The sequence below is a fragment of the Suncus etruscus genome, chromosome 20, assembly GCF_024139225.1.
Source record: "Suncus etruscus isolate mSunEtr1 chromosome 20, mSunEtr1.pri.cur, whole genome shotgun sequence".
Lineage (NCBI taxonomy): Eukaryota > Metazoa > Chordata > Mammalia > Eulipotyphla > Soricidae > Suncus > Suncus etruscus.
This window is the reverse complement of record NC_064867.1, coordinates 43,497,576-43,512,677: the sequence shown is the minus strand read 5'-3', so window position 1 is coordinate 43,512,677 and position 15,102 is coordinate 43,497,576. Positions and strand designations below refer to the sequence as shown.

Genomic DNA, 15,102 nt, shown 5'->3' with positions numbered 1-15,102 from the left:
CAGGCTCGGGGGACCATATGGGATGCTGGGAATTGAACCACCATTTGTCCTGGGTCAGCTGTGGGCAAGGCAAGCGTCCTACTGCTGTGCTATCTCTCTGGCCCCCTTCTATTTCACTTTTGATAGATATATTTATTATTTTTTATTTTTATCCTTAATAATCTTCAAAATTTATTGGTACTATGTTTAAATTTGTATAAGTTTTAAGTTTTTATAAAACCAAAGTTGGTCCTATCTTTGACTGTAATTTAACTTGGATTCAGAAAGACACTACAGAGGCTAAAGAATACGCCTTGGTTCAATCTTTGGACCATCCTGTATGGTCCTTCAACCCCCATTAGGAGTGATCTCTGGGGGCTGGACACATAGCATGGAGGTAACGCATTTGCCTTTCATGCAGAAGGTCATTGGTTCGAATCCCAGCGTCCCATATGGTCCTCCGAGCCTGCCAGGAGCGATTTCTGAGCCTGGAGCCAGGAGTAACCCCTGAGCGCTGCCGGTGTGACCCCCCAAAAAAAAAAAAAAGTGATCTCTGAGCACAGAACTAGAAGTAAGTCCTGAACACAGCTGAATGAGGCCCAAAACAAACACACACAAAATGAAAATTGGAATTATTCCCTTTACATGTGAAAACTGGGATTTCTGGGTTCTTCAGCCAACATCTTTCATTCATGTGTTTTTCTTTGTTGTATTTTTGAGCCATACCCAGAAATGCTCTAGGGCTAGTTCTGGCTCCGTACACAGGACCTCTGGCAGTGACTGGGGCACCATGGAGTGCTAGGAATCTAATCAGGTCTGCTGCTTGCAGAGCAAGCACTTTATGTCCTGCCCTAACGTGCTCTACTTTTATGGTTCCCTTTCCCTTCTTTGCTGTTGTTATTGTGGTGACTGGGGTTATATATACATTCTAGTTATAATGTTCATATAGATATGAGCATTTTTGTCTGGGGGGTGATACCCAGCATCATTCAAGGGGTTACTCCTGGCTCTGCTCTCAGAGATCACTCCTGGCAGGCTTGAAAGACCATATGGGATGCTGGAGATTGAACCTGGGTCTGCCATGTGAAAGGCAATGCCCGCACCACTGTGCTGTCATTCTGGTCCCTATGCGTCTATATTTTTAACGTGTGGGGGCCAGAACAATAGTAAAGCGGATAGGTGCTTGCCTTGCATGCATCCAACCTGAGTTTGATCTCTCTTACCCCACGTGACAACCCCCAAACCTCTAGGAGTGATCCCTGAACACAGAATCAGGAATAAGCCCTGGGCACCTTTGTTAAAACAATGCAACAAAAGTATTTCAAAATTATTTTACTTCTTTTGCCTCATCTGCGTTGCTCATGGGGTCCGATTCCTTTAGTCGTGTTCATGCGCATTTTAGGATAGAGTTTGCAGCAGTCTCTAGTGTTCACGTCCCAGGGCCTCTTTGTAGTTCATCGTGCTTGCAGATCTTGCAGTCCGGTGGTCTCTGTAGCCACATTTCTGGGTTGCAGTGCTCGTGCACTGCCTGCTGTGGTGCCGTTCAAAGTCATGTGCAGCATCCCCCTTTAATACCCCCCAAAATATATCACTTGCTTTGCAAGGGACCACAGATAGCAGAGATGCCAGAAGCAAGTGTAAAAGCCTCAGAACTATGCTCAGTGCACACGGCAGCACTAAAGATCAAGATTAGGATCTGAGTTGGACTGTACTTACTTTTGCCCTGTGAATAAAGAACATGCCTGGGGCTGGAGAGAGAGCACATCGGTAGGGCATTTGCCTTGCGCAGGACGAACTCTGGTTCAATTCCCGCATCCCATATGGTCTCTAAGAGTGCCAGTAGCGATTTCAAATGCAGAGCCAGGAGTAATCCCTGAGCACCGCTGGGTGTGACCCAAAAACAAAAACAAAAACAAAAAAAAAAAAAAAAGAAAGAAAGAAAGAAAAGAAAAGAAAGATATTGCTCCTGGAGCTATACGGGATGCTGGGGATCGAACCCGGGTCCGTTCTGGGTCGGCCATGTGCAAGGCAAATGGTCTACCGCTATGCTATTGCCCTGGCCCCAGTTGTAAATGTTAATGATCAATCTCTGCAAACGTTGCCATTAGTTTGCAGGATTAACTAAATTCATTGTCTGCTTTTCACAATACAAGGGTTTGACATATAGTACACCGGAATAGGCACTAAGAATAGGCACTAATGAATGGATTGTTAATAACAAACTATTTATTTCTGTAAACCATCTATTTCTGTAGCTAACAATTTGAGTCACAGTTAATAACTTCTCAAAGTGCGTATACGTTTATGCAAGTGTGTTATTATGGTAAATGTTTATCGCTACATTGTGAACGTTTTTTCAAGTCAAATATATGTTATGCAAAAAAATAAATGAAGGATACCTCAGTGGCATTAAGTATATCCACCACATTGTAGAGACATTATCACAGTCTAGTTCTAGAAATTGTTATCAAATCAAAGAGACATTCTGTGTATCTATGTTTAATATTTAATATCAGTTTCCACCTTGAGCTCCATCCAGATCCTGCGTTTGGTGTAATGATCAGCATGGTCACTCCATCTCAATGTGCCAAGTATTGTCACCTCCCTTTTGGTATTACTGAGATCCGTAAAAACTGCCTTATAGGGAAGAATTATGTCTTTCCCATGCATATTTTACTTTCATTTTTGTTCATTTGTTTGGGCCACACCCGGCAGTGCTCAGGGGTTACTGCTGGCTCTGCACTCAGAAATCACTCCTGGCAGGCTCCGGAGACCAGACGGGATGCCAGGGATTGAACCAGGGTCTGTCCCAGTTTGCTGCGTGCGAAGCTAAGGCCTTATGGTTGTGCTCTCTCTCTGGCCCCATATTTACTTTCTTTTGTTTATTTGTTTGTTTGTGTTTTGGGGCCACACCCAGTAGTTCTCAGGACTCACTCCTCTGTGCTTCAGGGTCATTCCTGTTTAGGGCTTAGGGGACCACAGGTAGCCCTGGGGATTTAACTCAGGTCAGCGGTGCCCTACCTGCTGTACTATCACTTCATACCTATATATACATATACAATATATACATATACATATATATATATATATATACATATACATATATATATATATATATATATATATATATATATATATATATATATATATATATATATATATGGTTTGGGTCCCCCCCAGCAGCGCTCAGGGATTACTCCTGGCTCTGTGCTCAGAAATCGCTCCTGGCAGGCTAGGGATTGAGCCCGGGACCATCCTGGGTTGGAAGCATGCAAGGCAACTGCCCTACCGCTGTGCTGTTACTCCAGCCTCCTGTATATATATTTTAACTGGAAATTATCTTCATAGGTTTCTTGAACGTTGCTGTGAATACTGCTGATGTCTATGCCCCAGGGCTTTGTGGGGGAACAAACCCTCTCTCTCTTGCATCTCAATACAAGATGTTCAATCCCTCCTGATCAGCCAAATGGCTCAGGCAAATTCCTCCAAGGCGCTAAGGCTCCAATAAACTGCAAGTCTACCTAAGCAACTGGATCATCTAGAACATGAGATAAAATGGAATACTTGTAGCAGTTAAGCCTGTGGAGAGTCCACAAGGATTTTTGGTTAGTCTCTTAGTAACTGCCTGCTAAGTCCAGAATTAAATATTAAATATGGATCAGCTGATTTAGGGTTGTTTAAATTAGTAGTAACAGGGGCCGGAGAGATAGCATGGAGGCAAGGCATTTGCCTTGCATGCAGAAGGTCGGTGGTTGGAATCCTGGCATCCCAGATGGTCCCGTGAGCCTCGCAGGAGTGATTTCTGAGCATAAAGCCAGGAGGAACCCCAGAGTGCTGCCAAGTATGACCCAAAAACCAAAATATAAATAAATAAGTAAATAAATAATTAAATAAATTAGTAGTAACCAGCCATATATTGTTTGTGTGAACTTGGAACACACAGAACCAACAGTTTTGCAGTTAAAAAGCAGCAAACGAGGGAAGAGCCATAGCACAGTGGGTAAGGCACTTCCCTGTCAGGGTTCCATCTCTGGCATCCTGTATGGTCTCCCAACCCCCCAGGAGTAACCCCTGAGCACCCCCGAGTGTGACCCAAAAAACAAACGAAGCAGCATTATGGGCCAGAGCACATGGTTAACCTGGATTCCATCCTGGCATCCCAAATGGTCCCTCAAGTATGGCAAGGAGTAATTTCTGAGCACAGAGGCAGGAGTAACCCCTGAGCACTGCTAGATGTGGGGAGGGGGTTGGGGAAGGTAGCAAATTTAAAGACTAGAAAGATTGTACAGAGAATAAGGCACTTGCCTTTAACACTGTTGATGCAAGGTTCCAGAGTCAAAGGAGGAGACCACACAATTCTAATAAAGCAAAACAAAACTTGATTCCATCAGCCACAAGCCCCAAAGTGACCAGGAAGACCTCCTGGCAGGGGAGACGACCCCCGCCAAGGTCACAAGCTGGTTTATAGAGGGAGGGGACATAAGGAGGTTCTGGCTTCTGATCATCTTTAAAGTGATTGGCTGTTGTCTTGGGGACCTTCCTACTGCTTCCTTCCAGATAGGCTACCTGGTTTGGCCAGGTATCTCAGGGCGGTGTTAATGGAAACTCAGACTTGCTAAAGGGAAGCCTAACACATCTGGTCCTTTCAGAACGGCATCCCTCCTTGTTCAGAATCCAGGACCCCACAGTACTGGTGGTTCTCTTAGTACCACCAGGAGTGATCCCTGAATAGTTAGGAGTAAGCACTAGGCACAATTGGGTGTGGCCCCCCAAAATTATTTAATTAAAAGTGGCAAATTTAGTATTTTGACCATTTGTGCCACAAAACAATACAGCCCCACTTCAGTCTCCTCAGCATTGGCCACTTATGCATATAAATGAAAGCAGATTTTATTCAAGACCTTAGCTGCATGCACCCTGCAGCCCACACCTTTCTGTGAATCAAGTCAAGGTTTCTTGCAGCCACTGTGCTGAGTCCTGTCTTTAAAAAACAAGCCAGAGGACAAAGACATAGATCAAAGTTTCATAGGCTCTCTGGGTAATTGAAGTCAACACTCAAGTTAAAAGGCCTTAAGAAAAATCCCCCTTTGATCTCTGGCATCACATATGATCCCTAGCCCATCAGGTTTTCTGCATCTATCACTCCTTTGGCAAATAAGTTAAGCCTTCCAGAATTGTAAATGTAAGAATGTATATGTAAGAAACAGAATATCAAAGATGAGAATTGATCGAGATAGAATGGGGTGTGACATTGACCTTTTAAAGATCTGGAAGCAATAATTACTGGTCTTTGCATAAACACAAAGATATTTGCTCAAGGGAGTAATAGAATGTTGTATTTGTTAATCTCTGCCATTTTTTCACAAGCAAATATCCATGCAAGGGACAGTTTTCTGATTCTGTCATCATCTAGGTCAAGCGTTTACCACCCTAACACTGACCATTCTCCTATCTAGTTTGAAGATTCATTTTGTTTTTCCAAAAATAAATCATAGCAGTCAATAGAAATAATCTAAAATTGATAAGCTGATTAATTGGAAACCTCAGTACATGACTTCTGTGTATATGGAGAGAAGGCCTAAAAGACATTCAAGACACAGGTGACTGGCTACCTGGAGAAGGAAACTAGAAGGATGTAGAACAGGAGTACGAGAACATCTTTTCATGCTCTCATGCCTTTTGCATTATACCTGGGTTTTGTGTATTGTTTTGCTGTGATGGAGATTGAATTCAGAGTTCCACCAATGCAAGGTTGTCATGTTCTGTTTTGAACTATATTATATATTATCCCGTGCCCTTTTTATTTTAAAGTCGCTTCTTCAAAGTATTTATTCTACAATAAAAAAAATGAATAGCCCGGGGCTTAGATAGCTTCAGGAATTCTGCTCAGATTTTGTATCCAGGAGGCCCCTGTCCAAGGGCCTTATCTATCTATCACATTTTGCACAGCGGCAAAATGAAACATGGAGGCGGAGCTGCCTCTCACGAAGCAAATCCCCTTAGGAAGCCAAATTATAATCAGAATGTTGCTGCTGAGCCTGAACTCAACTGGAGGAGCAGGCACCTGAATCTGATGACACATTTTTTGGAGCAAAGGCCGCACTCAAGACGCATGGCCTCCCTCAGTGTAAGAGCCAAGTGTGGTGTGCGGGCAGTAGGGCATCAAGATAGGAGGCCCTGTCACTTTCTCAAGAGTCCTCCAGCCCAGCTGTTGTTTGCTCTGAACTACCCACATGGCCACACTCCTTTTGAATGACATCCTTTGTTTTTTGGTTTGTTTTCTTGGGCCATACTTGGTGGTGCTCCTTGCTTGGTGCTTAGGATTGCTTCTTGCAGAACCGTTGCTGCTGGGGATTGAACCCAGGCCTCTCCCATGCAAAGCATGCAACCAGCTCATTGAACTCTCTCTCCAGGCCAACACCTTCTGTCATTTGAAGATGACATTTTTGTTTTTTGTTTGTTTGTTTTTGGGCTACACCTGGTGATGCTCAGGAACCCCTGAGCTATGTGCTTAGAAACTATGTGCTCAGGAACTCCTGGCTATGTGCTCAGAAATCGCTCCTGGCTTGGGGGACCATATGGGATGCCCCGGGGGATCAAACCGTGGTCTGTCCCAGGCTAGCTTAAGGGAGGCAGATGCCTTACGGCTTGCACCACCGCTCTGGCCCCGACATTTTTGTTTTTGTTTTTGTTTTGGGGGGGGGGTCACACCCAGCAGCACACAGGTGTTACTTCTGGCTCTACGCTCAGGCTCAGAAATCGATCCTGGCAGGCGACCACATGGGATACTAGAATTTGAACCACCGTCTGTCCTGGGTCAGCTGCTTGCAAGGCAAAAGCCCTATTGCTGTGCTCTCTCTCCAGCCCTGAAGATGACATTTTGAATCTCCATTTAGAATTACTTAGAGAGCCATCTGCCCCATTTCCAAAATCCTGGAAGTTAATCCCAATTGCTGGGTCCAGGAGCTGCTTGCTTCCTCTGTGCTGAGAACATGCTACGTATAAATTCACATTTATGAAGCATAACAACATTTTGAATTAGTTGGTTTGAGCAAAACTCTATTTGGATTAGGAATCACCAAACTGGATATGGTCCTGAATACTCTGTTGATAGAAACTGCAAAACAGTTTTTATATAAAAACAAATGTGGGGAAAAAGATAAGGAAAATTATTTCACTTATGGGTCTTTCAAGTCTAGCTGTTTGGGATGGGCTGTCTTTTGTTCTGATCCACTCACCTTGACACATTCACAGGCTGGCTGACATTTTGGCTTGCTTGCTTTTCAGCCAGCACTGTTTTGTTACCTTTGTCTAATAAAATTAAATTAAAAAAAATTGTTGTTGTTTTGTGAGCCACACCTGGCAGTGCTCAGAGCCTGCCCCTGGCTCTCTGCTCAGGAATTACTTGTGATGGATTCTGGGAATGGAATTCTCAGGTCAGCCATGTGCAAGGCAAGAAGAGCCTTACCTGCTATACTATCTTTCCAGTTTTATGAAAGTCATCTTATGCCTGTTAACAATCTGGTTGCAGCTCTGTAAGGTTGAAATTCAGTAAAGCAAGACAAGGACCTGGATGGTCTTGCAACATTGCAAGCTGCCCCTGTCAGTGCGATGTTCCAGAGATTAGTGCAACCCTAGCACTCCTCATCCTAATCATGAAAAGGGACAGTGACATTGTATTTGTGGGTGCAATTACTGTTCCCCTTTCAAGCACACATCTTGGATACTGGAAGAGGCCCAGCCAGTCCTTTAATTTTCTTTATTATTATTATTTGTGGGGGGTGGACCACACACAGTGATGCTCAGGGGTTACTCCTGGCCCGACACTCAGGCATCACTTGTGGGAGTGCTCAGGACACCATATGGGATGGCGAAGATCCATCCCAGGTTGACGGTGTGCAAGGCAAACACCTTACCTGTTGTACTATCGCTGTGTTCCATACTAGTCATTTTGTTATTATCTAAGGAATTTGTTTCCATCTCAACTTAACTCATGATGGCCAGAGCAATGATAGTATAGCAGGAGGTAAGGCACTTCGGTTGCATCGAAGCAGACCCAGATTCAATTCCTGGCAACCCATAGCGTCTGCCAAGTCCCCCAAGAAGTGATCCCTGGGTGCAAAGCCAAGATTAAGCTATGAACAATACTGAATGTGGCTCAAAAACAAGCAAACAAATAAAAACAAAGTCTCCAGGTAGATTGAAAGTATTTTCCAATAGACAGAGGACCCTTGTCCTGGGCTTTATTTCTGAATAGGCTCTCTCTTCCTTTCCAGTTGTTCCTGTGTTCTCTTCTAGTTTTTTCTTCTTTCAAGGTATTTTGTTCACTCTGAACCTCTCTTACATATCTTGTGTTTATTACACTCTACGAGTTCTGTTTCTAACCTCTCCTTGAGTTTCATTACCAAGTAGTTTTCAGACTCTCGGGGAAAAAAATGGTGAATAAAATGTGAAGAAAACTCATCATGGAATTGGAAAGATGGTATAGTTCCTGCCTTGCACCTGGCTGACCTGGGTTTGATCTCCAGCACCCCATATGGTCTTTCTATCCCTGCCAGGAGTAACCCTAAGCACTTATAGTGTAGCCCCAAAAAGAAAGAAACTCAGAGCTGGAGAGATAGCACAGCGGAAGGGCATTTGCCTTGCATGCTGCTAACCCAGGATGGACCTAGGTTCAATTCCCAGCATCCCATATATCCCCTGAGCCTGCCAGGAGTGACTTCTGAGCAAAGAGCCAAGAAGAACCCCTGAGCACTGCCTGGTGTGACCCCAAGACAAAAACAAAAGGAAAGAAACTCATCACAGATTTTATCCAATTTTTCTCCTCATGAAAACCTATCAGGTAAAATTTGTCACTTTCAAATTATTTTTGTTTCTGGGAAGGGATCACTCAAGCAGTACTAAAATATTCCAGGTTCCCACTGAAGATTCTCAGTCCAGTGCAAGAGCCTGAGAGGTGACGTTGCTCTGTCCCTGAGGTGCCAGGGCTAGACAGGCCTCTGAGTGGTACTGTAGCTTTCTGGGCTACACTCAGTAATGTTTAGGGAACCATGTGGCGATGGAAATAGAGTTCAAATCAGGCACATGCTATACCCGCACCCTAAATATTTTACTAGCTCCCAGCCCCAGAAATGTTATTTTTATCTAGCATGTTGAGGCTCAAAGAGATCAATTGACCCAAGGCTAGAACAGCCATAAAATGGCCAATTGGCGATCTGACCCTAAAACCGTCTGGCCGCAGTTCCTGCATTTAATCCCTGTACTTTGATCCACCCCAGGTGGCTGAGAAGCTGGAAATGCTGAAGAAACAGTACGACGAGAAGCTGGCCCAGAAAGAGGAGCTCCGCAAGAAGTCTGAGGAGATGGAGCTGAAGCTGGAGCGAGCTGGGATGCTGGTGTCTGGCTTGGCTGGCGAGAAGGCCCGATGGGAAGAAACAGTTAAGGTGAGATCAGTGGTTCCCTGTCTTCGGACTCCGTGAACTCCCCTCACCTTTAGGCTGGGGAACATTCAGGGGAAATGGGGACACGTGGATTTAGTGTCATACAAGTATAGGGGATGGGATTTCTCCCCTCATATAGGAAAGGAAAGGCAGATAGAGCTGTATCTTATCTATCTCTACACACACCATTTAGGATAAGCTTTAGGATCTGCTTTTAGATAGGACTGGAAAGCGCACGCACACACATACACACACACACACACACACACACACACACACACACACACTTGTGAGCCTGGAAGACAGACCTCGAGACAGCTTGTCTCCCTGCAGTGATTCCTGACTCCACAAAAGGTTAGGCCTTATCATTATAATGTAAACATTGCTGGTAAATATGAGGGACTGGAACTAGTTTAGAGTTTTTAGGGTGCAAATGTTTGAAGTGTGTGTGTGTGTGTGTGTGTGTGTATAGAATCTTTTTGATCTAGATAACTTCCCAAGGAAAGAGCCTTTAAAGCATGCTGCTATCTCTCAGATCTGAGGGCCTGGGCAAACTCACACCTCCCCTCTGTCTACTAGGGCCTGGAGGAAGATCTGGGCTACCTGGTGGGTGACTGTCTCCTGGCAGCTGCCTTTCTGTCCTACATGGGCCCCTTCCTGACCAACTACCGCGATGAGATTGTCAACCAAATCTGGATGAGGAAGGTGAGGCGACAAGTCAACTTTGGGGAGTAAAATGAGATATGGAGGGCTGGAGCGATAGTCCAGCTGATTGGGTGTTTGCTTTGCACGCAGTCAACCCAGCTTTGATCCCTGGCACCCAATATGGACCCTCTAGTCAGGAGTTATCCCTGAGGACAGAGCCAGGAGTAAGCCCTGAGCATTGCTAGTTGTGTTCCCCCAAACCAAGAGATATGGGGAGAGTTATTATAGAGTCTGCTGGGGCCAAGACCTCGAGGTTGAAATTTGGGGCTCTTCCCTCTACCCAGATGTGGGAGCTTCAAGTTCCCTACTCACCTCGCTTCACCTTTGATAACTTCCTGTCCAATCCTACCAAAGTCCGGGACTGGAACATTCAAGGGCTGCCCTCAGACGCCTTCTCTACTGAAAATGGCATCATTGTCACCCGTGGCAACAGGTAAGGATGCCCCTGGGAGCAAGAGGTAAAGGGGGAGCTGCATCTTTTTTCTAATAGACGCTTCCCCCTCCAGGTGGGCATTGATGATTGATCCTCAGGCGCAGGCCCTGAAGTGGATTAAGAACATGGAAGGAAACCAGGTATGAGGCGAGGGGCAGCTCTGGTTTCATTCTCTCCCTCTCCACCCTGAATCATTTGCTGTAGGTGTGATGCTAATTGTGAGAAGCGCAAATGGTGCTTGGCTCTGGTCCTTGCACACTTCTGTGGTGCTCGCAGGGGTTGCACTACTTCTTTTGCACATGTATTCACACTGCTAGTCGAGACTCAGGTAATGATTGTGGCATTCGTGTCCATATTTACCAAGGTTTACCTGTCCTAGTCTCATAACATTTTTTTTTATTTGGGGGCCCCAAACAGCTGTGCACATGAGGTAACTCCTGGCTCTGCACTCAGAAATCACTCCTTGCAGTGCTTGGGGGATCAAATGGGACGCCAGGGATTGTACCTGGGTCAGTCGCATTCAAGGAAAATGCCTTACCTGATGTTCTTTTTTTTTTTTTTTTTTTTTTTGGTTTTTGGGCCACACCCGTTTGACGCTCAGGGGTTACTCCTGGCTATGTGCTCAGAAATTGCCCCTGGCTTGGGGGGACCATATGGGACGCCGGGGGATCGAACCGCGGTCCGTTCCTTGGCTAGCGCTTGTAAGGCAGACACCTTACCTCTAGCGCCACCTTCCCGGCCCTTACCTGATGTTCTTTCACTCCAGCTCTGCCCCATTATACTTTTTTAAATTATGGTACTTTTTTTTTTTTTTTAAGTTTTGGGGCCATACCCAGTGCTGCACAGGGCTTACTCCTAGCTCTGAGCTCAGGGATCAGTCTTGGCAAGGCTTGGTCGCTTGCAAGGCGATTTCCTACCTATTGTATTATCTCTCCAGTCTTTGCTCACCTTTTTGTGGTTTTCTCTCACGCATGCCTGCAATGAAGCCAGAGATAACTTGCTCCACTGGGGATCACAGCCAGCTGGCAGGACTGTACTTGACACGTGGGTCATCAGGTTTATGATCAGACATTATTGGAAGGGCTCTAAACCACTGCTAGTCCTCAGCCACTTTGATTCCATGAATAATAGACTATTTTCTCCAATCTCTTCCCTTCTGGGGTCCTGCCCTCAGGCCGTTTGCCCCTGGCTTCCCTCAGTATTTCTTGCCTTGTTTTGCCTCGAACCCTAGGGTCTCCGAATCATCGACTTGCAGATGAGCGATTACCTTCAAATCCTAGAAAAAGCCATTCAGTTCGGATATCCAGTGTTGCTCCAGAATGTGCAAGAATATCTGGACCCCACACTCAACCCTGTGCTCAACAAATCTGTGGCTCGAATTGGTCAGGGCCCAAATTTTCTGTGGAATTGGATTGTGCAGAAAATCCTAGAAAAGGCTCAAATGATATTAGAGCGGGCAGAGTGCTTGCCTTGCACAGGGCTAATTTAGGTCCAATCCCCAGCATCAATCAAGCCTCAAGCTCCAAAGCCAGGGTGCTGGAGAGAAAGACGAGGGTCCGGAAGCAAACGCTGATGTAGGAAATAATCCATATACACTGAAGACAGTGAACTGGGTTCAGGAGTCCCAACACACAGCCTTCTATGCCTAAGAAGCAGGCAGCTTGGTGGGATAGCCTGGAAATGCAAGAGAGCATTTTCCTGAGACCCGGGATTTTGTTTGTTTTTTTTGGGTCACACCTGGCAGTGCTCAGGGGTTCCTCCTGGCTCTACCCCCAGGTAGAACTCCTGGCAGGTTCAGGGAACAACATGGGATGCTGGGATTTGAACCACTGTCCTTCTGCATGCAAGGCAAACACCCTACCTCCATGCTATCTGGCCAGCCCCAGACCTGGGATTTTTAATGGAAAGAATTAGGCCACACCCTGAGACAGGATACATTCAAAGCTGATTCCAACCAAGAAGTCACAAGGCATACACTGAGTAGGATGGCAGCCAGTTACTCCAATACCCCCGCACCACTGGGACTAGTCCCTGAGTGCAGAGCCCAGAGTTACACCTGAGCATTGTTGGGGAAGAAAGAAAGAAAGAAATCCTGGAGACCCCTAAGGAAGATGCTTAGGAGGAAAGGACTGACTTCCAAACTGTGTCCTTTACTCACTTGTCCCCCTAGTCAGACTGCAGGGCTGGGAGTGCTCAGAGCAGGCTGAATCATTGTCACAGGCTGTTGGTTGGGCAACGGGTCAGCACACACCTGGTCACCTGGATCCTTGGCCTTGCCTCTTTTGTGCTGACAGGTGGCCGGCTGCTGATCCGAATTGCAGATAAGGAGGTGGAATACAACCCCAACTTCCGTTTCTACATCACCACCAAGCTTTCCAACCCCCACTATAGCCCAGAGACGTCAGCCAAGACCACTATTGTCAACTTTGCTGTCAAAGAACAGGTGGGTGGGGCGATGCCTACTGAACTGGGGTGAAGCCAGGATTAAGAAGGTTGTGATACGGGCCAGAGAGATAGCATGGAGATAAGGCATTTGCCTTTCATGCAGAAGGTCATCAGTTCAAATCCCGGTGTCCCATATGGTCCCCCATGCTTGCCAGGAGCAATTTCTGAGCATGGAGCCAGGAATAACCCCTGAGCACTGCCGGGTGTGACCCAAAAACCACAGAAAAGAAAAAAGCAAAACAAAAAAAAAAAGAAGGTTGTGATAGGGGCAGAAGAGATAGTACAGAGGTGGGGCGTTTGCCTTGCATGCAGAAGGTCGGTGGTTCGAATCCCGGCATCCCATAGGGTCCCCAGTGCCTGCCAGGAGGGATTTCTGAGCGTAGAGCCAGGAAGTAACCCCTGAGCTCCGCTGGGTGTGACCCAAAAAAAATAGGTTGTAATAGGAGCCGGAGCGTTGGTGTAGTGGTAGGGCATTTGCCTTGCATGCAGTTGACCCAGGACGAACATTGGTTTGATCCCCATTGTCCCATATGGTCTCCCAAGCCACAAGTGCTTTCTGAGAACATAGCCAGGAGTAACCCTTGAGCATCACCAGGTGTACTCCCCTTCCCCCCCTGAAAAAAAGAAGATTGTGATTGGAAGCTAGATGAAAAGCATGAAGGTTGGGTCGAAGAGATTGTATAGCGGTAGGGCCTGGCATGCCTTGCACACAGCTGATCGAGGACAGATAATGAATCCCGGAATCCCATATGGTCCCCCATGCCTACCAGGAATAAATTCTAAGTGCAGAGCCAGGATAATCCCTGAGCACCGCCGGGTGTGACCCCCCCCCCCCAAAAAAAAAAGGTTAATAAGTGAATGACGCCTCACCTTGAGTCCCGTTGCCTTCAGGGTTTGGAGGCCCAACTCTTGGGCATTGTGGTCCGGAAGGAGCGGCCTGAACTGGAGGAGCAGAAGGATTCACTGGTCATCAATATTGCGGCTGGGAAGAGGAAGCTCAAGGAGCTGGAGGACGAGATTCTCCGGTGAGACTTGGTCCCCCACCTTGCAGGCACACATAATATGTGTGGCGCAACTGGAGACCCTTCTCCCCCTTAGAGAACCCCAACCCCTTGCTCCACACCTTCCTGTTTCCTTCTAGGCTGCTGAATGAGGCCACGGGATCCCTGCTAGATGATGTGCAACTGGTGAACACCCTGCAGACCTCTAAGGTGACGGCCACTGAAGTCACCGAGCAGCTGGAGACCAGTGAAACCACAGAGATCAACATTGACCTGGCCCGAGAGGTGGGCTTCCGGGACCCCCAGAAGCAACCTGGAGAATCCGGGATCTTCCCTGAAGACCCTTCCCTGAGCCTCTGCCCTCCACCATTCCCCTCTCTGGCCCTCACTCTTCTTCTCCCTCCGCAGGCTTATCGGCCCTGTGCCCAGAGGGCATCCATTCTGTTCTTCGTGCTCAATGACATGGGTCGCATTGACCCTATGTACCAGTTCTCGCTGGATTCCTACATCTCCCTCTTTATCCTGAGCATCGACAAAAGCCATCGCAGCAATAAGCTGGAGGACCGCATTGACTACCTGAATGAATTCCACACCTACGCTGTTTACAGGTCTCAGGGTTCTCCCCAGGGGCCTTGGGAGGAGTCCTGTTGGTGTCTCCGGCTTACCTGTAGCTACTTCTGCCTGGGAGCCTCCCACACAGCCCGTCCTGGTCCTGGTCCGACTCTTGCCCTACGCCTTCCCTGAGAAGCTCATCCACTGTCACCTGGGGGCAGGCTAATCCCAGTTTCATATCTTTCGCACCTCCTTGAGCACTGCCTTTGTAGATATAATTGTCTACTGTACTGGCACTTCTCAAGTGACCAAATATACTGGGAGTCTTGTTAAAATATTTGTTCCCATTCAGGAGACGAGGGGTAAGTCCTGCGTTTGTCCCCAATCTGTTGTTCTCAATCTTTGTTTCTGAAATGCTCACGTTTCCCTCTCGAATCTTGTCCCTGTCCTCCTTCAATCTCTGTTTCTGCTGGTGCTTGCAGGTAGGAGGGTATGAGGTAGGGGTTGCAAATACACCAGCTAACCCAGCCAGTCCTCAGTGGCCTGG

General features: G+C 46.7%; 1 protein-coding gene across 1 annotated transcript in view; it reads left to right on the top strand.

The window, feature by feature from the left end:
- Positions 1-15,102, top strand: part of DNAH2 (dynein axonemal heavy chain 2) — a 140,185-nt gene that overhangs the window by 110,045 nt on the left and 15,038 nt on the right. The window contains exons 63-71 of the mRNA XM_049766225.1: positions 9,258-9,422; positions 9,999-10,124; positions 10,409-10,557; positions 10,631-10,697; positions 11,789-11,939; positions 12,852-13,000; positions 13,894-14,027; positions 14,144-14,288; positions 14,412-14,611. Coding sequence (XP_049622182.1) covers positions 9,258-9,422; positions 9,999-10,124; positions 10,409-10,557; positions 10,631-10,697; positions 11,789-11,939; positions 12,852-13,000; positions 13,894-14,027; positions 14,144-14,288; positions 14,412-14,611 — 1,286 coding nt within the window. The remainder of the gene's footprint in view (positions 1-9,257; positions 9,423-9,998; positions 10,125-10,408; positions 10,558-10,630; positions 10,698-11,788; positions 11,940-12,851; positions 13,001-13,893; positions 14,028-14,143; positions 14,289-14,411; positions 14,612-15,102) is intronic.